The sequence below is a fragment of the Aspergillus pseudotamarii genome (assembly GCF_009193445.1).
Source record: "Aspergillus pseudotamarii strain CBS 117625 unplaced genomic scaffold BDV38scaffold_58, whole genome shotgun sequence".
NCBI lineage: Eukaryota > Fungi > Ascomycota > Eurotiomycetes > Eurotiales > Aspergillaceae > Aspergillus > Aspergillus pseudotamarii.
In genome coordinates this window covers 187,936-214,775 of record NW_022475072.1, presented here as the reverse complement: position 1 = coordinate 214,775, position 26,840 = coordinate 187,936, and the positions used below count along the sequence as shown (strand labels likewise).

Genomic DNA, 26,840 nt, shown 5'->3' with positions numbered 1-26,840 from the left:
TTCCTCTCCAAATCCAATGACGCCAACGCAAACCGCTGGAAGAAAGCAGGACAACTGATAGATAACCAAGGTGAAAATTAGAAATGTGCAGAAAACAATTGTGCGATGAGAAGGTGGAGACTTATAAACAAAGCCGGCCATTCCATTCCACACCTTCCTTTTTGCACCACTCTCTTAGTATTGAGTAACCAAATCGGACAGTTTCTACTGGTGTGGTCATTCTTCCTAAAGGCAGGAAAAACTCACCAGAATAGTCACCAGGTTTGAGCCGTTGCTTCCCTTGTTCTGAGAAGTTTCTAGACCGCCTGGACCAAGTATCAGGAAATTCATGAACAAGAACGTCTTCTGAAAGTCCTTGTGAGCCTTCAAGCCATAGCCTCTGGGACTCTTTGTAGCATTCAGGCAGTCGATTCTTTAGCTCTAGTATTTCCCTTCGATTCTTTTTGCTTTCATCGGATACAACAGTGTTTCCATCACTACCGGGTGTCGGCACAGGGGTGTTTTCCCCTGGCAGAGGAGTGACCGCAAACCGCTCCAGATCAAGCGCATGGATAGCATCATAGGATGTAGCACCAAGAATCAAACAAAGGCTATGAAGCTGTGGAAAGGGGGCGCTATTTTTTTTTACCACACGCCAATAGGCAAGTATAGATAGCCAAGACGATGAGTCGCTAATCTGACGAGACAAAGTTTTGGATTGATCGTCAGCAACAAAGGCTAGAATAAAACAGAGAATAGCTTCAATAGCAGTAGCAGCCGCAAGCTTCTCGTCAACATCAGTCACGAAATCTCTGGTGGTATGTCGTTCCGCGGCATGTTTTAATTCCCGCCCTAAATTCCCGTACTTTTGATATTCATCCTTCCAAGCTCGGCGCTCGCCATTGCGTGACGCGTTTGACTGAGGGTTCACTTGTGACAGTGATTGCTTTACACCAGTGGCCGCATCGCCTGGTTGATATCTGATTGTCGGCTGAGAGAGTGTTCTACCATCGGTATCGACATTCTCCGAACGATAAGTTAAGTCTTTGGGATTTTTAACAGGCGTAACAGAGGCTTGTTTTGTTTTCTCCTGGTTGTGTGTTATCGCACTAAGAGTGGAAGACACTGGAGTTCGAGGATTTTCAGGGCCCGCATTCCTACGTGTTTGGATGCCCGGAACATGCCTTGCTTTCCCCTCAGGCCGGTATATTCTAGAGTTGGAGTTGTCCGATGCCGTAGCCTTTGTAATAGTTTCGTTGGTCCGCTTGATTAGGGTGGAATCAGAATCAGCTATATTCTTTGCAGGTGAGCCTGGAGGCGCCATTTTCCTTTTCCCTGAAAATTTGAGGAGAGCTTCAACACGCTTTCTATTTGCTCTGCCATACTTGAGTTTCATCAGCAATTGCGGTTTCGCTGATTTCTCATGGCTGTTGGGCTTGTCATCTGTTTGATACCGTAAGTTGGAGGTGGGAGTTTCGCAGGAAGAAGCCACAGAGCCTTGAGTAGTAGATGGACGCTTATCAGCGACTGAATTTGGGTATTTGCTTCGCAAACTCTGACGGCCAATCACAGAGGTAGAATCTATGCTGGATGTGCCGATATCAGAGGACTTTGCTTTCTGAGTCTTGGTTCTCAACGCATCACCATTAGGAGTGTTTTTCGTCCGCGTAGGATCTGAGACAAGCGTCTCCTCACCAAGTCTAGCGAGCTCTTTCTCTATGTTTGGAGGGAGGGTGGGTGATAAGAGCCTGGGAAGTTTAGGGCTGCTTGAAGTTGGCGGAAGGGTAGGTGACAAGAGAGTTGGGAGGCCATTAGCTTTTGAGCGCCCAGACCTGTTAAGCTCTGCTTCTGCTGCTTCGGTGGAGAGTTTCGGTTTCTTCAAGACTCCCATTTCGGTACCCTTCTTTTCCTGCAGCCTGGAGTTCTCCGCTTCAGATTCAGCGGGCCGCTTGCGTTCCAGAGCTTCAGAACCAGCCCGAATAGAGGTACGCGAAGCCGTAATTTTATCAGAGGACTTCTGCAAATTGCTTCCAGCGGGGCCGACTTTGGGAGCTCTTTGGCTGTCATCAATTACATAGTCCATTGAGAGATGGTGGCTAGAAGCTTCCTGGCCAACGGGCGAGGGTGAAGCACCTGTCTTTCTTTTGTTTCTATAGTCGTTCAAACTAATCTTTTTCTTGACTGGCCCGCTCAATGGAGTGCCTGCTGCACCCTGGAGTCCAGATTGCTGGTCGGACATGACGTTTCCAGTCCCGTCTGACCAATCACCAACAGCAACCAATAGCGAGTCCCCTTCGTGATGTGTTAAGAAGGTCATATACTGAAGTTGATGCTCTTCTGGTGCAAATGGACCGTCATTACTCACAGCCCAATTATTGACGAAGCGACTCCCAAGGCGGAAAGGCACATCGGTAGGCACAGTTAGGAGAAAAGGATAAAGAGGAAGAACGTCTTCCTTTAGGCGTTTCAGTCGCCGATCGATCGGATGTTGTTCCGATGTATATGCCAGTTCACTGGGAAGCTTGGTAGTTCTTATATCATCGTCCGTGGCGCGAGAGGGCCGGTTCACCGACATTGCACTCCGTTGACTAGATGAGTATGAATGATTGACAACCGTTTAAAATGATATTATGGCAGTCGGATGTTTGAATGTGCTATCTCGTTACTCCCGTCTTTTTCGAGTCCAAGTCACTGGGACTCATGCGGTTTCGTTGTACGATAATCCGACGTGAAAAAAATAGGCAAGGGCATCACAACGATCGCCTTGTCAGTTAGCTAAACCCGTGCTTTCTCTACTGGGTCAGTAGTCAAGAAACCTTATACGTACAGACATGAGATCGAAACGGCTCAATTTACCTTGCTTTCCAGCTCCGTGTCACACCGCTTGGGTCTTTCAAGGAAATCCTGGCAACTGAACATACGTTCGCCGAAGCCAATCAATAACACGAAACATGCACGGGTGTTATTCAGAGCGTACAGTCCAAGGCTGCTGGCCAATATCACTTTTTGTTCTATAAATGTAGCCAATGAGCGGAACCTTTCCAGCTGGAGACGGGCGGTTGTTGAGCTTTTGGTCTTCACGAGAAAGAGAACTGACGATTGACAGACGACCGATGCCAGAACGAGGCCATATGGACGGAGGGCCTTCCGTTCGCTGGATGAAGACTATGCGTGGCACCCAAATGAGCTAAAATAAATGGGGCGAAGTAGTAGAGGCAAAAAAGAGGAGGGGAAGATGGCACTTAAGAAAAGGGGGATGGGCGACGACAAAGGTGGGCAGAAATATAGAGAAACACTTCCTCATTAAGATAATTGTAATTGTTAGGGAAGGTAAACTATTTGGACTGCAGCCGGAGCGGAGACGCTTGGCAGTAAGCACACTATCAAAACCTTCCTTCTTCTATCTGCTGTTTAGTATGTACTCAAGACTTGAAAGTGTGCCTGACCTGGATACGAACAGGGACCCTTACTTCCTATGTGTTTAAATTCATAGTGTGCTCCCTGTAACTATACAAAGCTATATATTGGGTTTCTTACCCAGCCAATGCCTTTTGTGTCCACTTTTGTATTTGAATCTTGGAAGGGGGGTGGTAATGGGAAACTAACGAGAAAAGGCACCCGAGCTACTTTCTTCCCTTGTCTTCCTGCTCGCTAAATAAATAGAGTACAGGTTGCACGCAGCACAAAACGTTGCTAGTGGCTGGTTTACGGAGTTCAAATGCCGTCGGCTAGGTTATGGCCAACCATCAACGGGGGATTTGCCATTCGAGAAAACTTTTAGGATCTCCTGTTCGCCAGATGTAGGTATACCGCCTACCTCCCAGCCTTGATTGGGAGATCAGAGCACGCGGATAAGTGGTGAGACAGAGCTCTTCGCTCCTTGTAGTTTTGCAGACACTGCCACGATCTTTGGAGCATACTCTTCTTCTTAGCCAAGCTGGACAATACCCAAAATCATCGAGTGGATAATTTCCTGAGTGATGGAGGTTAATGGCCCATAACTCACTGTTTATATTCCCTGCGTTCATGAGAGGGGAAAAGTTTGCCATGTTGTATGTACAGATAATAGTTGATTTAGTCAAGTTGGAAGGTATAATTTCTAGAGGTTTTCTAAATGTCTTCGTAACTCTGTAAGTAGACACTCCTATCGAACGCGTCTTCCCTGCGGCTTTGACCTTTTCCTTGATAGCCCCTGTGGGCCATTGTTAGTTCTAGCCAAGGAAGGCAACTGCAAGAGGCACCTGTCAAAAAAAAAAAGATGAAAATGTGGAAATCTAAAGACTGTTAACAGTTCATCTGGAGCTTTTCCAGACTTGCTTTGGTCACACTTTGGACATGTGCGGTATGGATTATGGCATTGGTCAGCGCGAACAGATTCTCTTGTTCTATACCATTTCTCGTGATAACAAGGCTATATTTCTGGCTCTGTAGCATATATCCCAGCTCCATAAACATGACAGTATTTAGGTTTGACGGCATACTTCATTGCATCAAGTTCACAGTTGATAAGCGGGCTCCACCATGGAGTGCCTATGCCATAACCCAGCTATGGGTAATAGGGAGATCCCTTCAATCATTGAGCTAGGAAGCCAGGAAACAGTGCCCTGGACAATTTCCAAAAGAAGAACAAGACCTCCATTGTTAGTAATAAGTCCGATGGTGTGATAGCCAATACTCATATTAGGTACTAGGTAGTAAACGCGTTGCAATTACAGAAAATGGAAGAAAAAGAAGGCTCTCCCATCCTTGAGTGGCGCCAGCACTGTAAAAGGAGCCAAATTATTATTATTCATAGCTAGTCAGTTTCATAGTCATTTACCTTGTGGATTTTTGGCATCTGTAGGGTTGCTATATATGTACTGTTAGTAGTTAACTAGTTAGTTAGTTAGTAATGCTACAATTATGTAACACACGACTGTGTAGTTAGTAAGGTCGACTATAGTAGCCACTATTAAATATTCATTCCTACCTGAAGGCCCGTGTCGTTGCCGATCATAATCATATATACTCATCGCCTCCCACTAATTATGTTACGTTTTGATCATATTTATGACCTACTGTGCATTGGGGGAAACTTCAGCCTAGTCACGGAACGCAAATGATGTCACCCCTCCGCTTTTAGCTTACGAGTACTGTCTATACTATTCCGATACCCGTCTTCTCCGCAATCATACTCCGTACAGAAGAGCGAATTATTCTCTGCTGTCATTACAACCTAGCATTACGCTCGGCGGCTTCTCTCCCTCTTCACACCGTCTCATCCATTGCCTTGTGAGAGGTCCTCATGGTTCTTGCTACGCCACGTCTCTTCCTAAGCCGCCATCGTCATTGTATGTCTTTTTGCAATACTCTGCACCAGACACGAACTGTCCGAAATCGATTGAGACAGATGTCTACGCAACTCTCGGGCCCTGCAAAGGGGGTTTCGTTGGAGGACCTCCCAAAATCCAATATTTTCACTGCCAAACTGCCGCCAGACCCTGCTTTCGAGACTCCCAAGATCTCCCATAGAGCTCCGAGGGAAGCTCTCGGTCCGCGCTTGGTGAAAGGCGCCTTATACACCTTTGTTCGCCCCGAGCCAGCTAATGAGATGGAACTTTTAGATGTCAGCCCCAAAGCAATGGCGGACTTGGGATTAACGTCAGGAGAAGAGCTTACACCTCAGTTTAAAGCGGTAGTATCTGGGAATCATTTTTTTTGGACTGAGGAGAATGGAGGCATCTACCCATGGGCGCAATGTTATGGAGGTAATGTAAACCTTTCAATAGAGTCACTCGCTGGCCGCGTTTAGTTAACGATGTGAAGGATGGCAATTGTATGTTGTCTTTGTACCTATACTACGATGCGGAAGTTGACAGGATACAGCGGCTCATGGGCTGGACAGCTTGGGGATGGGGTAAGCTTTGTTTCCTGCCCTTACCTCTGACCTGGATTGACCTCAAGTAGCGTGCTATCAGCTTATTCGAGAGCACCAACCCCAATACGTGCATTCGATATGAATTGCAGCTCAAAGGAGCTGGGAGGACACCATACTCACGTTTTGCAGACGGAAAATCAGTGCTTCGATCTAGCATCCGCGAGTATATTGTGTCGGAAGGTACCAAACTAACAGCCGCGTAATACTACCGGTCTAGCTAACGACGAGCATAGCGCTCTCTGCACTTGGTGTGCCAACTACCAGAGCCTTGTCAATCACTCTACTGCCCGAGTCCAAGGTCTTGCGCGAGCGTATTGAACCTGGAGCTATAGTGGCCCGGTTTGCCGAATCCTGGCTGAGAATAGGAACATTCGACCTTCTCCGCGCACGCGGTGACAGAGATTTAATCAGAAGACTAGCTACATATGTTGCCGAAGATGTATTTCACGGCTGGGAAGCTCTACCAGCTGCAGTACCTCTAGGTAAAGATCAGCCCACTGATGCCGTTAATAATCCAGCAAGAGGCGTGTCGTGGGACGTGATTCAAAAACACGAAGGGGTCGAAGAAAATCGGTTTGCAAGGCTGTATAGAGAGGTTGCACGACGAAATGCGAAGACTGTGGCTGCGTGGCAATCGTATGGCTTCATGAATGGCGTATTGAACACCGACAACACATCAATCTATGGCTTGTCGCTTGATTACGGCCCGTTCGCTTTCATGGACAACTTCGATCCTCAATACACACCAAACCACGACGACCATCTGTTAAGGTACTCGTATAAAAACCAGCCAACCATCATTTGGTGGAACTTGGTTAGACTTGGAGAATCCTTAGGAGAGCTCATTGGGGCAGGAGCTAAAGTCGATGAAGAGAGCTTTATGAAAGAAGGAGTGACCGAAAATTCTGCTCCAGCCATCGTCAAACTTGCAGAACAAATTATTGAAAGGACGAGTGAAGAGTTTAGGACTGTATTCTTGGATGAATACAAGCGGCTAATGGGTGGAAGACTAGGACTAAAGACTCAGAAAGAGTCAGATTTTCAGGACCTCTTCTCAGAAATGCTTGACACATTGGAGGCTTTAGAGTTGGACTTCAACCATTTTTTCCTGCGGCTTTCTCATGTACCGCTCAGCGCCCTCGACACCGAAGAAAAACGGAAAGAAGCTGCATCAATATTTTTCCACAATGAAGGATGTGGCGGAGTCGGGTACACAGAAGATTCTGCAAAGGAGCGCATCGCAAATTGGCTCGGGCGCTGGAGACTGAGGATTCTTGAGGATTGGGGGCCCCATAGTGATGTGGGGCGACAGAAGGCTATGAAAACAGTGAACCCAAAGGTGAGTGAGTCTTGTAGCCCCTCAAGTTTAGTCGGATTACCTCTCTAACGGTGGCAATTCACTAGTTCTTGCCTCGCGGATGGATACTCGACGAAGTTATCGATCGAGTTGAACGTCGGGGAGATCGGGAGATCCTCGGCCGTGTGATGCAAATGGCCCTAAACCCCTTCCAAGAGGATTGGGGCTGGAACAAAGAAGAGGAGGAACGCTTCTGTGGGGATGTTCCTCGATACAAGCGGGCCATGATGTGCAGCTGCAGCTCTTAAGCATTTATAAGTCAACGGTCAAATAGTTATATTTTCGCTGTTCCGTGAGCTGTAGTATATCTGCATATGTTCCGATAACGACGTCCAAAGTGTAGAAAAGAACGTATTACCTGCAAATGCACTTTGAATTCAGACTCATGCCATCAAATGCGGCGGACAAGGATTTCAGCCTCCGAATCGTCGTGCTCCCGCTACCCACATACGAATTTTAGAGAAACCTACAATTGAGCAAAAGGCCTAGAGGAGTCCCCGAAAGTCAAGAATACTCCCAGTAGTTGAGACATCAAGTGAATCGATTTATTTTACTTGCTGTCGTCCGCATTACACACAAAAGAAGCCTGTCACGTTTGTCGTCCTGCAACCTAGACCACTTGCCATATCACTGCCGACGTAATTTCTGCCCACGTCTTGGAAATCGAAGGCAGATATCACAGATACAATGTATTGGCACGCGAGTACTCATGAATATCATGCTCATGGTAGGGACGGGCAAAACCCACCAAGACCAAGGCTATGAGCCAAGCCTTGATCTGGCTACACGAGAAAGCAGAAATATGAGGGTTCGAGTGGTTCGAAGAGCGCGTGCTCAGTCCATGAGAAAGCCTCTAAAGCCTCGTCTCGTGTATATACTGGCGCAACAAATTAGACGAACAACCCAAATTGGTTTCTGACCTAGTTAGGACAGGCAGCTTGAACGTGGCCTGGCTGCTTGCAGTTATAGCAAACCCGTTCACCCTTGGCTTCAGTGGGGCAATCCCGTGAGACATGTCCAACTTCTCCACCTATATTTGATGGGTCAGTGCACACTCGCATAATAGATAACGGAGAAAGGAGAGAATCGTAAGGATTCGAAAATGAAGACTCGAATGTGAAAGTCCATCCCATTGGCGTAGATGTGACATATTGCATAATGCAGGGGAAAGCTTACAGTTGTAACACTTCTGACCGTGGGTGCAGTCACGAGCCATGTGACCGAAGCCACCGCAAGAGTAGCAAGTCTGTTGACGGCCAGCATATCCACCCCCACCCTGAGAACAGTTCCTTGCAATGTGGCCCACGCGGCCGCACTTATAACATTCCTGACCACCGGTAGCACCACTGTAGCCATCTCCCGAGGCTGCCTGAGGACATTCACGGGATATATGGCCAACACCGCTGCAACGGTAGCAGGACTTCTCCTTAGGCGCTACTGTGCATTCGCGGCCTAGCAGCGGGGAGGTCGTCAGATAAGTTGCGCTTATTACTGTGCAGTATATTTCATGGTATCCACTTACTAACATGTCCCTGTCCTGCAATCGATTTTCAATCCGTTAGACAAGACCCAAGGAATATTACCACGAGGAAGAGTGTTGGGATTGTGAAACCCGCTAATGAGGTGCAAATAAAGTATAAGCTAGCAGGGTATAGCATACCACCACAGTTGTAACTTTGATTATTCCATTAGTGAATGTAAACTATGACTAGAGTGAAGAGGAATAAACAATACCAAGTTGGGGTTCCCTTCTTGGGACAGTCACGGGCCTATGAGTCCAGGTCCGTGAGATTATGGTTTGATGAAAAGTGTATGATGAATACATAATCAATGTCCTTTGCACTAGTGATCTGGGGAGAAATTACCTGATGGGAAGCATCGCCACCTGTGGTATAGAAGATGTTAGTTCAATTTCTTAGTGACCTACGAGAGTGGCACCGATTTTCCGTTCCACAATTCTTGGGCGAGAAAAGATCAAACAGGCGCTAACTGAGTGAAATCAAAATCAAGCAAGACAGGCAATGTGAAGGAAGGGAAACCTTTCAGCGTGAATCGCAAGGTGAGGGCACAAAAGCTAGACAACAAAATTGGAGCGAGCGCCAGGAAATCGAAGCCGCTAGAGTAGTAAAAACTCACAGTTGAAACATCCACGACCTCCAGTTTGGAAACTCATATTGATCGAATTTAGCAGATATTCTGGGTAGATTGAATGGTAGCGAAACTATTATTGAATGAGCAGAATTTTTTTTTCTTAAAAAAGAAATAGGAAAGAGACCACAATAATAACGGTAGAGATTGATTGATTGATTGATGAGAAATTTAATGCAGATAATATGCCCAAGGCGGTGCGCGGGGACGAGAAATTGAATTTAATTTATTTAATCAAGTAAATTAAATTCGCTTGACGTGCGGTTCCTGCAGAGCTCTTCTTTTTAGTTAGACTGCAATTCTGTGGTACGAAACTTCTGCATTCAACCTTACCCTTTTGATTTTGTTATTATCCTTTACAACCCCTCTCTCCCTCGTCCTCTTTTGTTTATCCCACAAATCAAATGGAAAGGAAAAGCAGCAGAAAAGAAAACAACTGAATGGTAAACAAGGCTTGGTCGGAGGGTTGTATTTCACCGAAAGCAACCGGTGCTTTTCATCTGAGGATCTCAAAAGTCCGGCCGTACTTGGGACAAGACCAAGGAATTTATGAAACGATCTTTTGAGTTGCAATCCATTTAACATTTATCATTCCCAGTAAGGTGTCCAATTGTCTTTAAAAGAAACAGAATGGCTGAGCGAAGGCCGTTCTCGCAGTGAGGAGGCTTTGCAGAGATGCCATTGGGAAAGCTGTACCAGCCCAAATCATCGGAGTGGTTTACTAAATATTTAAACGTAGTCCAAGAGAGGAAGGTTTTTTTACCCTATATCCGTGGAGGCATTACTAGTAGTATATGATAGGGGTCCCAGTTCAATCTGAGCAATTCATGCAGTTAAATAATACACCCTCCCAAGGTTCTCAGATGAACACCTTTTGATTAAACCAGAGCCAACCACTCTGCTTCAATCACTCCAGAGTATTATAAAAGTTTGGTTTTACTAGAGGAAATCTCTCTTTGATTCTTTCTGTTTGGGATGGTGTAAACCGTCCTATTCTTTTAGCTCTACCCAGTGATTCATGTGAAGTCATAGAATTCTAGTAGTTGGTTTCCGATATTCCGTTCTCGAAGCAGAAGCACACGCTCATCATCGAATCCAATGCAGCCTCGTATCCTGTCCAATTCGTATGACCCTTTCGGAGAAGAGGATTGGTCCTCATTGACCTCGCAACGAGAGAGTCCTGATAATACACCGAAGTTCTCATACTTCCGACATTGCTTGCTATCAGGGCTAACTTGAATGCTTTTTTCATCTAATATCCTCTGCGTTCCGAAATAAGAGATCAATGGCTCGAGTTCCCATATTCGAATCTCATCACCACGGGAACTAACAGATACTGCTTTACCATGATCACTGACTTGTACGGCTGCAACCGACGTGGTGTGGCCCCAGAGTCTCTGACCGCCTTTGACATGAAGATTTGTTGTTGTAGAAACAACAAGGTAGACAGTCAAAGTGTTGTCTGCGTGAGAAGTCAAGAGGTATGGGTGCGAATAGGAGATCGAAGTTGGAGGTTGTCGATGTAAAATTGATGGCCCAGTAGGCCACCCATACAGGTCACTGCTCAGTGAAGGTTGTTGATCGTCTGGTGCCCGGCTAGAGGGGCGTAATGGTATCACACCATATTGACAATCCACTGTGGTTGTGAGTCGTGAGCTGATCTGCTGGCCGCCTCTGTTGAAATGTAGTTCTTGTATCCCTATGGACCAGCCACAACCGATGTGGTAAAAGCTGTACGCTATAGAAGCTATGATTTCCGAGCCTGCAACGCGCACAGACAATGACATGGGGGCCAACATGCTTTCGGCTTTGAGTGTTGCAAGAAGGTAGGCCTTCTCCATCAATTCGACGGGGTTGTGGCCCGAGTTCTCATTGACGGTTTGAATACCAAATAATGATAGCACACTGCATTGGGATACTATTAGAATATACGGGAATGATAGAGCCATCCCTGTTATTGCCCGATCAGTGGAACTAGTGTAAGTGAGTCCCAACTTCAATCGTAAGGCTCTAATGTCCATGTTATACACCCTAAAACAACCGCTTTTAAATCCGACAGCAATTCTGGCCATATTTTGCTGTGAACAGTAAGTTGCTTTTAATGACGTGGGTACTATAAGTGCTTGTGTGGTGACGTTTGTGAAAGGTACACTTGCTAAGCAAGAGTTTGTATTGTCCGCGTGCCAAACTCTAAGCCCATGAGCGGAATCTGCTACAAACACAAGCCCAGCACAAAATTGTACCAAAATTGGTGGTTTTGGAGATTGAGGCAACTCAACTGCGGTTACACGGCATATCCCCTTGGACCAGTTGTGTCTAAGGCGATATTGTTTTTTCCAATTCGTATTGCTGCCTTCTCTCGCCAGATGACTGTGGTCAAGCCACGTAGATACTTTAGGCGAGTATTCAAGCCTCGAAAGTTGAGGGGTGGCACGTCTCACTCTCGCTAAGCGACGTGCTCGAGGTCGTACCCATCGAGAATAATACTGTCGCTTCCATAGCTCCGAGTCTCCGGCTAAAGTGTGGAAGCGACGGGACACTCTAAAGGGGAAGAAGTAGGTTAGCTTTCTGCCAGATTGAGTCCCTCCTGAAGTAAGCATACCTCTGACATTTTAGCAAAGCGGGTATCGGTAGGTAAGATAGGATACACAATAAAACTTCATCGCTTAAGAATGAGAGGTAGTCGCTATTTTGGGATATACGCCGCCGTTTTGGCGATGGATAAGTCATGGTATCACCGTCATCACGTCTTTTCGACATGCTGCTAGTAGCTTTCTTTTTTATATAAAAATAACACAAAAAATATGTATGGACTTAAGAAATGTTACAAGAATGAAGACTCCTTGAAACTGTGTATTAAGGAGATGGTTTTGGACACCACGGAGTATGATGAGTGTCCGATAAGAACGCTTATCTAAAGGGCGATAAACGATAATTTCAAGACTGAGAAAAACAGGCCAAGCCCAGAACCCGCCTAGGATCACGGGTATGACGTCCTTTGAATAAGTACTGCCGCGTTCCCCGAGACTCCTAAAAGTATGTATATCCATTACCTTTCATGGGACCACTCTCATTTATCATGGAAATTCTAAAGCAACTTCATGCCTCTGTGGCTCAGAGCTTCGAGAAATCTTTCGATGATGCATACAGCGATTTGACCGCTGTGCTTACCATTCGTGACAGAAAAGTCGCCGCGGCAGAAGAGAAACTCAGGGTTACGGAGGATGCCCGAAGTAAAGCCGTGGCCGAGATTGAGAGGCTGAATATTGAGGTTACCCATTTACGAGAAGAAATAAGCCGTAATGACATTAGCCTAGATGGTGCTGAAGTCTCTGTGAGCGAGTCTCAATTGGAGGAAGCATATGCGCCGCAGCGTGTTTTGAGTCTGTGTGATGACCACAATCTCTTGTCGTGGGAATATAGTGCTAAAGAGACGCGAATTGTCAATGGGAAATATGCTGCACTATATGGAGATGCACAAACACTCGCAAAGGCGTGTAAGGGTCTCAGACAACAGATCAAGCGGCATAAGAGAAAGCTGGAACACTGGAGCAAATGCCTCAAGCGGGATGAGTTCACACTGGTGCTGAATGGTGTCACTGCCAAATTTCAACGTGTGAAGAACATCGCAAATGAAGGCCATGATGGCTTTCCAACAGCAGAGTCGATACTTGCAAATGGCATATCAGAGCCGGTTAGTCACAATGCAGCAGACGGGGCTCCTGGGCTCCTGGGCTTACCTAGGCCAGAGCTGGGTGAAGTTTGTACGTCCGTCATTTGCGACGAATATAGAAGATCAGAGAACAACTTTGGACAGCCCCTGCAGACTGAATCTCCAGAACTATTTTTGACACAGTCCGGCCCTCCTTTCAAGAACGAAGATATCGATATATCGGCGAGGCAGAGTCAGCCGGGATTGAAGAGGAAACGCGGGATTTTGCCCGCATCTGGGACACTAGCTCGTTATAGTGGCTTGAGGGAAAGGGAATCGAAACCGCCCATTACCATGAAAAGCGAAAGTATGCTCTCTAGTCCCGTGCGAAACATTTCCCAACACGTCGAAACAATTGAAACCCAAGATTTGGATGAAGTTGGCGGCACTGTCGAGACACAGACCAAAGAGATGGTCATCGATGCATATCGAAAATCTCAAACAGACCCTTCGACTATTCATTTGCCCTCATCTCGAAAACCAGTGCCCCAGGATAATCACCGCCTAGCATCAGGCCACATGCTTCTTAATGGACCCACAGCACTTCAATCGGTGGATGACAATGCTAGCATTATGCATAGTTCTGCTCGATGGCCAGAAAAAAAGCCAGTAATAATCCCGAGGGCGTCTAACCATGCTATATCGTGCGTAGCTGAGGATGGTGAACAAATGTACCCCACAGCACTTGCAGGAAGGACAACGCTGAACACCGATTTTTGCTACCTATCAGCAGCTTTAAGTTCTAAAGGTGGCTCACACCGTTTGCAGGATTTATTGGAGAAACCGCTGCCTCCTAGGCCACTGTTGCATTCACCGAAGGACAATGGTAACGCGAACGATACCAAAAGGCACAAACAGCACGAATTTCATGCTGATCACGAAGCATCCGAGTATAATACACCTTTACCTACTGATATAACGGTAGTATTGGATTCTTCGCAAGCCAACGAACGGCCGACTGAACAACAACTATCAACCAATGCCCTAATTTCCGACCGAGCTAAATCTAATTCAATTAAAATGCATCTAGAGGATGAACCTTACCGAGCTCTGCCACTGCACCGGCTCGAGCTTAGTCATTTCAGGATAAACCCTGACTATAACGAAGGACTCGAGCATGCATATAACACTGTTATCCGCAAGAAAAAAGAACGCAAGTGCACCAAGGGATGCACGCGCCCTGATTGCTGTGGAGAAAAATTCTTAACCATGGCACGTCTTGCTGGTCTACGAACTGACTCTACAGTCTCTTGTCAAGAAAATGACCAGAAAATCCTAGAAGACTACTTGGGAGAAGATAAGCATTTGCTTGATGGACTTGGTGAAAAGGACCGCCAGAAGCTCCTTGATGAGGCAAAAGCAAGGCTGATCGCCAACTGTTTTGGGAAGCATAGACATCATCATCCACGTCCGGCTACGCCGCCAGGGTTTTGGCGCACGGATATGCCTGACACACAAGAACTAGAATTTGACCATGAGGAGGCAAGAAGGCTTGAGAGAGATAAAGTAAAAGAACGATATAGAGAAGCAATGCGCCCGGGTGGCCTTTGGAAATACGCGGATGAGTGAGCCTATGGGCGAGGGCCGGAACGAGGCACCTGGCTGGTGATTTCTATGGAGGAAGTAGATATTTGATCTTTACTATGGTTCTTGAGATTAGGGGTATAACTCTAACATCGAGAGAATATCAATGGCTTGGAGCTTTGAATAGCCAACCATAGTTAGTTACATCTAAAGGCGGACAGAGTAATAGTAGATAGTCCGAACGGAACCTCGGCACATATTCCTTGGCATGCGGAGAGCACGTGTTGAACATATCCCTGTCCCTTGTTGATTTGCTCAACTCCATCCCCATACTTTGTTGTTACGTTCTCCTTCTTCCTGAGGCTAGTAGGGGCTCGCTTACTCCACAAAATACGTTCTTCATTGATTATGGATCCAACGCGGAACTGCAGAGGATCAGTCCCCTCGACGCTTTTGAGACCATCTAAATGGTTACCATTGTACGAGGACTTCGTGACTAAGAACGCTAGCTCTGTAGGTCAAGTAGAGTCGGCGTTGAGGTCTCTCACATACATAATCCCGGGTTCGTTTCAGGGTAATCTACTTAAACATATACGAATGACAAAAACTAATGCCTACGAACAACACAGGACGATACAGGGATTCGGAGATCTCGTCAGAATGCGGTATATATACAACCAGCTTCAAAGACGAACTAGATATCTAACATTGTTCATCCAGTACATTCTTCTGTACAGCTCCTTTCGCTGTATCATGATTCCCTTGTTTCTCGAGTAATCTCTAGACTTCCATCGACCATCTCTCGACCGGCACCCACTCCACATTCCCGCTATACAAAATACTGGACGTCCCACTCCTCGCTTTACCATAAGGTCGCCATCGCTCTTCAAATGGTTCAGTACACAGAATTACTTTGGGAAATGATCGCGCGGCGTCGAGGTGAAAAAGTTCGCTGGCGAGTTGTTATCCTCATCGAATGTATCAAAGCAATATGTCGTTTGTTTCTGCTACGTCTCACAAACTCAAGGCCGCTAGTCAGCCCTCCATTACCAGAGCGCGATGTCGACCCAAGATCTGCGGAAGAGGAAGAAGACGATTGGAGCGGGATGCAAACACCATTAAGCGAGCGGTCTTCGGACCTGAGCTGGGCCATGCCTCGTACGGGACTATCGCTTCCTTGCCTTCCGGATGTGAACGACGTCTCAAATTTTTTAATATCGAAAGTACTTACTGCTGATGATATCAAGCCCCCCAAGGCTCTTTTGCACCGAGTCACTGGTCAAGGACAGCTGGCAGAAGTATTGTACATTTTGCGGCCAGTAGCCTATGCACTAGCGATGCAAAGATGGAATGGCAATAAACGAAGTTGGAGGCCTTGGCTCATTGGATTTGGCATGGAGTATGGCTGTCGACAACTTGCCAAAACCGATTTCCGGGAGAGACTTGCTGGTGGCCTTCGTGGACTGACAGGTCTGGAGCGCGAGGAATTGAGAAAGAGAGGATGGGCTATGGGATGGTGGTTCATGAGAGGCGCTCTCTATGAAAACTTGACCAAGTATGAGCACTTAATACTACCACTAATCAATGCCACTGTTTTGCTAACACTAACCAGGCCCTGGTTGAAAGGGTTAACTAGGAAGATGAAAGGGAAGCCACTGCTTGACTTGGTAGGCAGTGTTGTCGAAGATTATGAATACCTGTGGGACAATTACTACTTTTCAACAGCGACTTTATGAGCTGAAGTATCTCATCTTGCTGCCTTCATCGAACTAAATCTACGCCAATATCCCCGTCGACTCCTCGAACTAGGATATTGAAAGGAGTGAAATTGATTTGATACCCAATGGATCCTAGCATTCTTGTCTCTCTCCGTTCATTGATGACATATTCTCTTTATCTGTCTTCCCCACTTCCTTTATATTCTTTGGCGTTTTCTAATATTATTTGATACTTTTGTGATCTTGTTGCACATTTAGCGTCTTATATTTATACATTCTAGGGTATCACACGTCGCTATCGCAATTTCATATTGGGTGCTATTTCTGCTTAAAAGACCTCTGCTGTCTTCTGCCCAAACCAATCTCGCAACTCTTGATTGGCTCCCTTAGGAACTTCAGAAGACGTCAAAAGGAAATCTCGAAGTTGTGTGTTTTCTTCATCAACCGGCCAGTCCACCTTCATCCCCCCCTTCATCTCAAGCATTTCTTTCGAAGTGCCCCAGCTGAACCGGCATTCATTACCCCACCCAAATATGGGATCCATATTCCTTCGGAGCCAGCTTACGCACTTCGAATCGGAGGGATAACCGCTGCCCCAACTGACAGTAGAAGTTGCCTGTGAAGGGTCATCGGATTGTTGGGCCTCCACTATACCTTCATGGCAGAGTTCCAAGGCTACATCTCGGGTCACTTTCGCAACAACACTTGCAGCACTAACACAAGGGTACAAAGAGTCGGCCTTTTTAGCCACTGTAATTTTTAGTGACGGAAAAACCCGCTCCAGCTTCTGCTGATAGGTGGCCGGGTTTCCAATTGTGTCGATATACACCTCTCTAATGTCAACTTTGCGGCCCTCCACAATCTCTCGAATGAGTTCCACAGTAGCGTCCATTGCTTGTGCATTCAAGTTATACATCCCCGCGCCAGGGCGCATCATGCCTGATGAAATATCTCTTGCGGATAAAAGTCTAGTTGCCCATCCACATGACTCGAACAGGGGAGTCCCCGGGGTGCAGAGCAGACGCATTAAATTGGCGCGTACACCAGGTGTTAGAACTTTGCTGTCATTGAAGCTGTAATCGCGTGCAAGGAGGGAGTGGTGAAGGTCATGCGGCAAATAGAAAGCACTGTATACCATAGGACCCAAAACCGGCCCACGACCTGCCTCATCAACACCCAAAACAAAATAGCTCTCCGGGTAGCTTTCAGTCGGTGTGGAATCATCTATGGCCATCTCGTCAGCTTTAAAAGGATGTGAACTCGGTTGGCGGGTTGCGATTGTGGCAGGGCATGGCGAATGGTAGGAATAAGAATCTCCCACATACAACCGTGGGCGGTTTATATTGGGAGGGATAAAAAGGCCCGCAGAAGTGAGCGTCCCTTGAGAGTTGAACGAGGGAGGCTGAGTTGGTTCTTCCATACTAGCTTGTTTCATGATAAATACTGCTGGCTAGGGATAAAGAACTATAAACAAAGATGAAAGCATTTCTATGGAAGTGAAGGACACAACTTCTTGTCAGCTAAGAAGGTTGTGCTCTAGACGCGTCCCAAACCATTCCGGACTAGCGGCGCTTCCGCGCGTGTCGCCGCCTATCTTGAATTCCCAACTCCCCTCCACAGCGCTTCACTAGCTTTCCGTCTCCTCCCAATTAAAAGTTACCCTTGTTGCTCATGGGGATTTCCTTTTCTTTCTTTGCCTTTCTTTTTACGGTACCTGATCCAAAATATTTTTTAGCTAAAGTAGCTTAGGATACTGTGTGCGCGCGTGCGCGTGCGTCCTAATCGTAACTTTTCCATACAGCTAATCTTCCCGCATTTCACTCCCGGAACTCCACTAGGATGGCTCCTCGGGGGCCCGCGAAAGCTCGCGATTATGATTATTCCAATGTCGGTAAACTTGGACGGTGAGCGTTCTCTGTCGAACATCCCATTTCAACGTTCTCTTTCTGCTGCAGAGCGGACTAACGAAGAGAATGGATACAGTCGGACAGGAATTTCAGTGAAGGAGGGCAAGCGCGATGAACATGGGATGGAGGACATTGATGAGATGTGGTCATCGCCAGAGAAGTCTCCCGCAAGAGAAAATGGCTTTGGCAATGGGAATGAATCTTCGGTAGGCTCCGATGGCATGTCTATGGACGAGGGTACGTGCAAACGCTCTTCAATGTACGGGCCATGATATTAATTTCTCAACGCGGATGAGCAGGAAACGCCCCTGGTCCTGCCGATTTTCTCAGCGGTATGAATGGCGGGCGAAACTCTTATTTCCCACCACCTGTTGCACGTTCTCCTATGAAGGCTGGCTTGACTGGGTCCCCTCGGAGAACGCCCGGTTTACGATCATCCCAAAGCCCACAACGGGATCTCCTCTCCTCTAGTCCTTCCGATGGCAAAGGCTTAAGTCATACGAAAGGGGACTTACGACATGATGTTTCTCCTCTGACTCACCGTTCTATAAATGCGCCTCCCTTGAATCATTTGAGCAGTGCCCGCAGTAAGGCAAACAAAAAGACACAGGAAGTAATATCTTCATTTTCGGACAGCGATGCGAATAGCCAATCGAACGCGGATGAAAATGCGAACAGTCTCGAACATACACGGGATGATTTCGCTGATAGCTTCGATGCTGGCAACGACACAATTCTAGGAGATGAAATGGAGGAACCAGATGAGAACAGCACAGCAACGCAATCTCCGTCAATAATGGCTGTCGGCCTGCAGAAGGAAGGTCAGATAAATATCGGCCATCAACCCAAAAAGAAAGTTCGAAGTGGATCAAGTCGGACTCACATCCCTGCAGAGTCGAATGAACCACAGGAGCATGAGACCTCGCAGAAACGTAAACGTCCCGGAAGGCCCGCGAAAAGCCAGCGCAGCATCAGTCACGATACGGAGGAACAGAGGCTGTCAAAGAAGACCAAGGCCTCCATAAAAGAGACTAGAGAACCAAATACATCAGGCCACCCCGATTTGGATAGGGTTGTTGAGGATCACGTCAAACGCACGGGGCCTTTGAAGGGGCGAAGCTTATATATTCTCAAACGAGAGGCTCCAACGGATAGCAGCACTACACACACTCGGTCAGGGCGAGTATCTGTACGACCTCTTGCATATTGGAAGAACGAACGCTGTGTCTACGGTGATGGCGAGGCTGCCGAGGGAGAGCGCTACCCTCTCTCTACTATTAAGGAGATCATACGTACGGAAGAACTCGAACCGGAAAAACGGAAACCCAAGAAGGGCAGACCTTCGAAGAGGTCGAAGTCGGGAAAACATAGGATGGAAAATGACTCAGAAGATGATGAGGATTATATTGACCCTTGGGAGAAAGAAGGGATTTTGCATGGTTACATTAGGAAGTGGGATCCCGACGCCCAGGCTGGGATAGACGAGGAAGAGGTCCTCGGTGAGTAGACTACCCGGCCCTCCACCTTCTCTTTACTTTTTTCTTTTTATTTTTCTTAAGCCTCTGTGCTGATCTTTTGATGTGTAGACATTGCATACGCGCCTTCCGGTATAGAGACGAGGGATGTCAAAGGTTCAAGTTTTCGGTTTGCCAAACTACTTAGCTCTCCTTTCTTAGGTTCCGGGATTGTTGAGCTGCCAAGCGGCGGAGTGAAAAAGCCAAAAAACTCAAAGAAGATGCACATGGTCTTCTATGTATGCCGCGGCCGAGTACAAGTAGACATCTCCGGTGTACAATTTAGCGCTGGAAAAGGCTGCGTATTCCAAGTGCCAAGAGGTACGTTGAGCTTGGCAAAATCTTCCCAGTTTACCCTTTTCAGAGATGTCTGACCATCTGTGCTTTGCTTTCAGGCAATTATTACAGCTTCGCAAACACACATGGGAAGGACGCCCGGCTGTTCTTCACGCAAGGTTGTGTCCCTGTGGAGGGTAACAATTCTGCCCCTGGGTCTGCCTCCAAAAATGACACTATGGAAGAAGAACCAACCCCTCAAGTTGAACGTCCTCTTAGTGTCGGGAAAGGTAGGCCCAAGGGGAAGCAGAAGGCAGGTGGCTCTAAAGCATCATAGTGACTGTCTTTGAACAGGCTCCAAGGTCTTGATGGGCTCTATTCTTACGATAGCAACGCCCCCTTGCCTATCTTCTTCATTTCTCCCAACTTCATGTGAATGTAGCATTGGCTTTTTCTTTTCTCATCTGTGTTTCTCATTGTTGCGTCTTTCATAGGCGTCGATCTTGTTGGGCTTAGCGATCCTCTTGAATGAATACTGGGCTGTCGGTGTTTCTCATGTTCCTCATTTTATTCCTTCTGTCATCTCTCAATCCCTAATAGCAATATATGCGAGCACAGACTCTGTCTGTGAGGTTTCGCTGGCGTGTTTTGAATGATATTATATGAATACGATTTAATCCCCAAAAGCCTCCTAGTCTCGATTATTTTAATGGTCGAGACTATATTTCCTCCATCGTCTCGTCCTCTAAATCGTCTAGTCCCAAAGGCGGGAATTCTCCTACCTCAACCTTTTCGGGTTTCACAAAGATACCGGCCTTGTTAGGGCAAGTAAAATAGCGCTTTCCGCCCACGCTGCCATCGTTCTTACCAGTTGGCTCATCGAGCTCGATTCCTACCCAGATAGGCCAAGCACTAGAGTCGGCATCTCTAGTTTCTATCCCAGGATAGGGGATGGATGGCACCGGTCCAACAAAGCGGATAATTCCTCGTCGGATATGTGGCGGAGAGGACGGGTGAATAATCGCACGTTTGGAAACCGCGATACCTATAAAAAGCGGCACTCTGATAGTTAAACGTTGTTTCTTTCTTTTTGTTTTTTCTCATTCTCCCTTTGACTGTTTTTCTATTTATGCTTCTTACCTCGACTCCTGATATCCTCGGCGTCTTGTTCTGCTTGCTTGCGAGCCGATTCGTACGGCGATAGTACATTTGGGTCAAACCGACCAAGTTTCTGGTGCTTTTTCCATGCCAATACTGAATTTGGTAGGGATTCATAGGTGGTCGCAGGAAGAACGTATTTTTCAACAGAGGATAGATCATGAAAGTTCGGCCGTGCTGAAGGGGGGCGGGAATCATGAACCTGGTTCGATGTCTGACTTTAGCAAAGTCTCATATAGATCTCAAATTACCTCAGACATCGTACCTCGATCTCACAGCCCTTTCTCAACCCCCAATCACCGATCATGTTCTCATCACCGTCAAACCATCGGTCAGCGCACCCTGGTGTCTTCAATTTTAAGCTCTGACTACCAGGAGGTATCCCTGTCATCGTTTCCAACTTTGACTTTAATTGAATAACGGTCCATGTTGGAGTTATTCGACGCTCCGTGACGAAGTGTGGCTCAGAATTGGCACTTGCTGTAGGCGTGGTAATGAGGACAGAAACATCCGACGGAGTCGGTTGGAATGACATAGTCACTTGGAATGTGTGCCCTTCAGTCGATAAGCAGCAGTTCTAGAAGTGCAAATGAGTTGCTTTATATTTTTATTTTTATTTTTTTTTTTGACGTGGGAGATCGTCAGGTAACATATCACGTGCAAGTGATAGATTTCTTTGATAAGTACCCATGCGATAAGACCCAGGAGGGGTGTCCCAGAGGCACATGGTTTTTATTAGTCAATCCTCTTCCTGCTAACCACGGAGTAACCAACCGACCGTATGCAACATCGCTCTTGGGTATTTCATCTCAGTTCTTACTTAGATAAATACTAACCATTACTCTAACATGGGTTTCAAATTGTAGTGGGTATCTTAGGTATGCCTCAGCACTGGCTCAAACCTACACTACTTGATCCATGTCATGGGTGTCTGGGTCGAGGTAAGATACGGCCCTCCTTAGTCAGGTAGTTCCTCCGGCTGGATGCTACAGCGCAGATGGAGCTAACATTGGAGGGAATACAGTATAGTAATGCCGGGGCGGGGAAGACCAATAAGTACACAAAACGAAAAGAAAGTAAATAGTAAATGAGAAGTACGATCTGCTGATTCAGATATTCTCCGAGCCACCTAAGAATGCGCTAACCTTAATCTTTGCACCGATTTCACTACATGCCTCGAAACAATCTAATTACGTACGGTGTATGGTATTGTACCATTTCTCTTGGTGATTTCAATTCTGATTGACGCCTCTTAGATTTCTCCTCCTTCTCCTCACACGCTCCAGACCTTTTGCCGATTACGCTGTACCCAACACCATAGCTCTATCAAAAAGTGACCAGGCGTAAGATCACAAGGCAATACAGCAGAAATGGCATCATCGTCATCAGACCAACAGTCTTTCGTAACTGAAAAGCCCCAGGAGGAAGCCTACGAAGAAAAGCATGTCCATGAGGTGTACCAACAAATCGCAAGTCATTTTTCCTCCACTCGCTACAAGGTATATATACCGCATATTTTAGCACTCTACTGCTCTTGCAAGGCATGTGTGCTGACGTATGTATCAGGCGTGGCCAATTGTGAAACGGTTCCTTACAGAATTAACACCCGGAGCTATCGGACTAGATGTGGGATGTGGCAATGGAAAATGTCTACCTGTAAACCAGAATGTCTTTATTGTTGCTTCAGACAGGTGAGTAATTTCATTTATCTATATATGGTTTAATTTTTTTTGCCTTCCTTTCTTTGTATACTTATTATACTTTGCGTAATTTTTATCAATCTGTTTAGTTATCATTTCTTATCTTTATCTTTGTCTTATTTTTTTTTATTTTTTATTTTATTTTATTTTTTTTTTTATTTTTTTTTTTTTTTTTTTTTTTTTTTTTTTTTTTTTTTTTTTATTTTTTTTATTTTTTATTTTATTTTATTTTTTATTTTATTTTATTTTTTTTTTGCCTTACTAATTCACAGTTGGAAATAACCAATGTCTCACTTTCATTCATGGATTCTTGAATAAACCATTTCACATGTCCCGTGATTGACTAAAGGATGCCAGATCCGAGAACCTTGCCCGAATTGCCGCGAATCACCAACCACACTCGGCCATTGTGGCGGATATCCTGAACTTGCCACACCCGGATTCCTTCTTCGACTTTGCAATATCGATAGCTGTGATACACCACTTGTCAACCCCGGCTCGAAGGATTCAAGCTATCCGTGAGATTCTGCGCACTTTGAAGCCCGCCACGGCAGAGGCTCCCGGAGGGAAAGTCCTACTATATGTATGGGCACTTGAGCAGAAGACCAGCCGCAGGGGCTGGGATAAAGGTGACGAGCAGGACATTATGGTTCCATGGGTAATGACAAGCAACTTCCCCAAAGACGGTCCAACTGAGCAACCAAAAGTTTTCCATCGATATTACCACCTTTATGGGGCCAATGAGTTAGAGCGTGACATAACCAATGCGGGTGGTCGTGTACTGGAATCTGGCTATGAAAAAGACAATTGGTGGGCAATCGCAGCACGATGAGACCAATGAGAAAAACACCGTAACACATGGGAATAACGCGTGCTCCGAGATCCAGCTCCGGAGATCTTTCATGGCATCTATTTATAACAAAAGAGAGATGAAACAAGAAGGAAATGTCGTCAGGCACGGGCCTTCCTTGAAATTCTGGGCAAAAGAAGGCACATATCAACCGAGCCAGTCGAGAAAATCCATCCTATGGACGAAGGTAGATATTCAGCCAACGCTATGCAAGTCATTATAACGCAGCAGAATCGAAATGCAGCAAGAAATGTGGGGGTAAAGAAAGAAATAATAGGCATAGGTAAAACGCAATAAAGAGTTGGTTCTTTTTGACCCTATGGAAGGGTACGAGGGGGAATGCCAAGATTGGGGCCCATATGACCACTGTGAGTGCCGCTTAAATCCATTGGACGGCCTATTCGATAGACCTCCCTTGGAGGAGGAAAAGGTGGAGGCGGAGCAAATGCTGGAACTCCTGCAGTAAGCTCTTCAACGGAGGGTAGCTGTGGTGGGGGAATTGAGCGTGATGCCGATCCTTTTCTTGGTCGAGATAAAGACGTGCTGGTTCTTCTTGTCCTAGGTGTTGGTGGGTCTATGGCTGAACTCGATAACGAAAAGGGCACTACGCCGGCTCGACGCGCCATTTCTTGCTCTCCTAGCTGCCAATGCATGGCTTCTGCAGCTCGCCATGGGATTGCCATCTCTTCCGCTACCTTAGACCACATCTCTGCTTTGAATCTGCAGTGAAAGTTAGCAACAAACTCCCAGTCATCACTTTTCAATTATTGACTCTGTACAACATACCTTTCATACAATCTTGCGAGTTTATTCTTCTTGTCTTCGTCCCACTCACTTCGGCGCTCTAAATAGTTCTGATAGTGGAGGCGGCAACTAATAGCACTTCGTCCAGGAAGTCGTTTGCTAATATCCTCCCATTTCATGCCACTACCACGTAATTCAATGATCAAAGCATCTTCTTCGGGAGACCACTTTGACTGTTTTTTCGCCGGTGATTCTGCTGTATGAGCCGGTTGAAGACGCTTAGCCGGAAGCGATGAGGGGCCTTTGGTGAGAGGTATAGAAGGGCCCGATGCTGAGGCAATAACAGGAATTGCCGGAGCCATTGGAGCCGGAGGGATTGGATTTGGTGGAAAGGTGGACGTAGTGGTCACCGGTGCGGCGGCCTCCTCATCTTGGGGCTTCAACAGCAATGAGATATCCACTTTGGCGGGAGGCAAGATAGCTTGGTTTTGTAACGCAATCATATGCGCGATTCGCAACGGGAAAGCTTTTTCGTTCTTTTCGAGTATCTTAGAAGTCTAGACGGATAAGAGCATCCGGTAACCAGGTGCACTGGCGTTTTAAGTGCTGGGTTCCAACGATCACTTGCGACTAGAATCCTCCTCGACGAAACTGAAACAATAATTGGGAGGTAACCACAAGTGAAAATTTGACCCAATATCAAGGATGAAAAAGCAGGGCCTTGTCCGATGAACTCTTTCCCGTCCGACTTTTAAAGGTGCCAATCAAGTGCGGCGCGTTCCAACACAGTACCTCAGCTGAGAAAGTAAATGGCACTACCAGAGCGCAGGGCGTCTTGTAGGTTCAACTATCAATTTCTTAGAGCTCCCCAGCTCCAAAAACAAATAGATAAATAGAAAAATAACAAAGCAAAAAAAAAAAAAATTGTGTATAGCTGAAGGACAGGAATAATGAATAAACACTCTCAATGATAGTTAGGAAAGTCGATACAGCCGGTGAGATAATGGTATGTTAAAGCACCACGAGTAATAGAAAGATGAGACTCATTAAACGAGGAGAGAAGGTTAAATTTGATATTGAGTCCAGACAGATGTCAGCGACAGGGATGAACAAGGGACTAGAACTAGGAATAGTCAACGGCGATGGAGAGACGTTGGGAAAAGGAAGAAAAGAAAAAGCAAAGAAAGCAGGGTAGGGAAAAGGGAAAAGGAAAGCCGACGAGAGATGAAACAGTTTGAGATGCAAAAACAGATCGCCTGCATTGACAGGTGATCTAACATCGCCGAATAGCAAATAAGAAGTTTAGCAGTAATACTCCTACACAGGTACTACTAAAAAGTAAGGCCCAGGTCAAGGTAAGTAAAGTACCTGATAGGTAAATAGGGCATGGGGAGGCTAACAAGAGGCGATTTTTGACGGACCAGTGGGTTGGAGAAGCCGTTAATATTAATAGTATTTAATTTTACGAAGTACCACACTTCAAGGTGATTTTAATTATGACTTTTCCGTCCCGGGTTGCAGCTTAACGTCTATCTAGTATCTACCTAATCCATTGTGCTCTTTAATACTAGTACTCCTCCGGTTCAATTCTTACGAAGTTAATGAAACTACCAAGGGAATTCTACTGTACTGCGAAATGTAAAGAGCCTAGAGAGTCATGACCAGCCGTTGCTTCCTACCTAATCACAATACTACTGAAATTAATACTAAGAAGGATATATTTTTTTTTCTCAAAAGGGAAATAAATTAAAAAAAGAGAAATATTAAATAAATAAATCAATAATATTAATATTAACGACGACGATTATCACTTACTCGAGGGTTCCACTCCTCGGGTCCTGAACTATACTTGAATGGAAGACCACTGGCGGTCAAACTCTCCCGAACGTTCGAGCCCAGTTTGGGTTCTGACGATGACTCGCGGATGTGCTGGCGAAACAGGAACCTGACCGTAAGGGCAAGCGTTTGGTAATTAAAGAGTGAGTCTGGTAGAAGCTAGAGCTTCAGACCTTCTGCATAAGTGTACCTTATATGTGAGTCGTGGGTGTCCTTCATTAGGAATATGTCAACGCATATGTAAACGCAAATGGGTACACATCTACATTAGACTATCGGAGTCCCAATTGACTCCTTTAGCTTGGAGTTCAGAGTGGTAGGTAGGTACTTTAATCAAATGACCGAATATAAACCGAGCAAGACATGTATTATGAGAGAGTGGCAGGAAGCAAGAAGTTTAAAAGTAAAATGAACTATGCAATAGAGGGGGAAGGAAGAAAGAGAGCCCCCCCTTCTTCAAAAAAAAAAAAAAAAAAAAAGGAAAAAAAAAAGACAAAAAA

At 46.0% G+C, this 26,840-nt stretch overlaps 9 protein-coding genes across 9 annotated transcripts; 4 read left to right on the top strand and 5 right to left on the bottom strand.

Annotated features, from left to right (window-relative positions):
• Positions 1-89: 89 nt before the first annotated feature.
• On the bottom strand, positions 90-2,779 carry BDV38DRAFT_171379 (uncharacterized protein). Its single transcript, XM_032051949.1, has one exon. The coding sequence runs from the start codon at positions 2,552-2,554 to the stop codon at positions 122-124; it is 2,433 nt and encodes an 810-aa protein (XP_031910139.1). The 5' UTR covers positions 2,555-2,779; the 3' UTR covers positions 90-121.
• Positions 2,780-5,368: 2,589 nt separating this feature from the next.
• Positions 5,369-7,501, top strand: BDV38DRAFT_286263 (YdiU domain protein; the record flags this gene model as incomplete). The annotated part of the gene is made up of 6 exons (XM_032060632.1): positions 5,369-5,726; positions 5,785-5,794; positions 5,845-5,875; positions 5,926-6,076; positions 6,130-7,235; positions 7,301-7,501. 6 exons carry the CDS (start codon positions 5,369-5,371, stop codon positions 7,499-7,501), a joined length of 1,857 nt encoding a protein of 618 aa, XP_031910138.1.
• Positions 7,502-9,770: 2,269 nt separating this feature from the next.
• BDV38DRAFT_256633 (WD domain protein) lies at positions 9,771-12,273 on the bottom strand. Its single transcript, XM_032055531.1, has 2 exons — positions 12,004-12,273; positions 9,771-11,942 (listed from the first exon to the last, which is right to left on the bottom strand). Exons 1-2 carry the CDS (start codon positions 12,159-12,161, stop codon positions 10,418-10,420), a joined length of 1,683 nt encoding a protein of 560 aa, XP_031910137.1. The 5' UTR covers positions 12,162-12,273; the 3' UTR covers positions 9,771-10,417.
• Positions 12,274-12,480: 207 nt separating this feature from the next.
• On the top strand, positions 12,481-16,373 carry BDV38DRAFT_273880 (peroxisomal membrane protein-domain-containing protein; the record flags this gene model as incomplete). Its single annotated transcript, XM_032057749.1, has 4 exons — positions 12,481-13,095; positions 13,258-14,619; positions 15,375-16,192; positions 16,250-16,373. 4 exons carry the CDS (start codon positions 12,481-12,483, stop codon positions 16,371-16,373), a joined length of 2,919 nt encoding a protein of 972 aa, XP_031910136.1.
• Positions 16,374-16,683: 310 nt separating this feature from the next.
• Positions 16,684-17,775, bottom strand: BDV38DRAFT_273879 (ribonuclease H2 catalytic subunit RNH201; the record flags this gene model as incomplete). Its single annotated transcript, XM_032057748.1, has 1 exon — positions 16,684-17,775. One exon carries the CDS (start codon positions 17,773-17,775, stop codon positions 16,684-16,686), a length of 1,092 nt encoding a protein of 363 aa, XP_031910135.1.
• Positions 17,776-17,992: 217 nt separating this feature from the next.
• BDV38DRAFT_171175 (Cupin domain protein) lies at positions 17,993-20,427 on the top strand. Its single transcript, XM_032051947.1, has 4 exons — positions 17,993-18,259; positions 18,339-18,499; positions 18,562-19,761; positions 19,849-20,427. The coding sequence occupies exons 1-4, from the start codon at positions 18,195-18,197 to the stop codon at positions 20,148-20,150; spliced, it is 1,728 nt and encodes a 575-aa protein (XP_031910134.1). The 5' UTR covers positions 17,993-18,194; the 3' UTR covers positions 20,151-20,427.
• A 159-nt stretch (positions 20,428-20,586) lies between these two features.
• Positions 20,587-22,095, bottom strand: BDV38DRAFT_171196 (tubulin-folding cofactor B). Its single transcript, XM_032051948.1, has 3 exons — positions 21,476-22,095; positions 21,193-21,412; positions 20,587-21,097 (listed from the first exon to the last, which is right to left on the bottom strand). Exons 1-3 carry the CDS (start codon positions 21,743-21,745, stop codon positions 20,772-20,774), a joined length of 816 nt encoding a protein of 271 aa, XP_031910133.1. The 5' UTR covers positions 21,746-22,095; the 3' UTR covers positions 20,587-20,771.
• Positions 22,096-22,580: 485 nt separating this feature from the next.
• On the top strand, positions 22,581-24,220 carry BDV38DRAFT_295564 (tRNA (carboxymethyluridine(34)-5-O)-methyltransferase; the record flags this gene model as incomplete). The annotated part of the gene is made up of 3 exons (XM_032062725.1): positions 22,581-22,709; positions 22,777-22,901; positions 23,268-24,220. The coding sequence occupies 3 exons, from the start codon at positions 22,581-22,583 to the stop codon at positions 23,740-23,742; spliced, it is 729 nt and encodes a 242-aa protein (XP_031910132.1). The 3' UTR covers positions 23,743-24,220.
• BDV38DRAFT_286255 (MYB DNA-binding domain protein) lies at positions 24,078-26,559 on the bottom strand (the record flags this gene model as incomplete). Its single annotated transcript, XM_032060631.1, has 4 exons — positions 24,078-24,480; positions 24,547-25,061; positions 26,320-26,449; positions 26,531-26,559. The coding sequence occupies 4 exons, from the start codon at positions 26,557-26,559 to the stop codon at positions 24,078-24,080; spliced, it is 1,077 nt and encodes a 358-aa protein (XP_031910131.1).
• Positions 26,560-26,840: the final 281 nt, after the last annotated feature.

What these genes read in the sequence shown, in the direction of transcription:
- BDV38DRAFT_171379 (XM_032051949.1), bottom strand. Translation starts at nt 2,554, where the DNA reads ATGTCGGTGAACCGGCCCTCTCGCGCCACGGACGATGATATAAGAACT.
- BDV38DRAFT_171175 (XM_032051947.1), top strand. Translation starts at nt 18,195, where the DNA reads ATGGCTCCTCGGGGGCCCGCGAAAGCTCGCGATTATGATTATTCCAAT. An exon ending in AATGTCGGTAAACTTGGACG is followed by an intron (nt 18,260 to 18,338) that starts GTGAGCGTTCTC and finishes GAATGGATACAG; the next exon opens with TCGGACAGGAATTTCAGTGA. An exon ending in AGACGAGGAAGAGGTCCTCG is followed by an intron (nt 19,762 to 19,848) that starts GTGAGTAGACTA and finishes TTTGATGTGTAG; the next exon opens with ACATTGCATACGCGCCTTCC.
- BDV38DRAFT_256633 (XM_032055531.1), bottom strand. Translation starts at nt 12,161, where the DNA reads ATGTCGAAAAGACGTGATGACGGTGATACCATGACTTATCCATCGCCA. An exon ending in GCTTTGCTAAAATGTCAGAG is followed by an intron (nt 11,943 to 12,003) that starts GTATGCTTACTT and finishes CTTCCCCTTTAG; the next exon opens with AGTGTCCCGTCGCTTCCACA.
- BDV38DRAFT_171196 (XM_032051948.1), bottom strand. Translation starts at nt 21,745, where the DNA reads ATGTCATTCCAACCGACTCCGTCGGATGTTTCTGTCCTCATTACCACG. An exon ending in GAAAGGGCTGTGAGATCGAG is followed by an intron (nt 21,413 to 21,475) that starts GTACGATGTCTG and finishes ACATCGAACCAG; the next exon opens with GTTCATGATTCCCGCCCCCC. An exon ending in CGAGGATATCAGGAGTCGAG is followed by an intron (nt 21,098 to 21,192) that starts GTAAGAAGCATA and finishes CGCTTTTTATAG; the next exon opens with GTATCGCGGTTTCCAAACGT.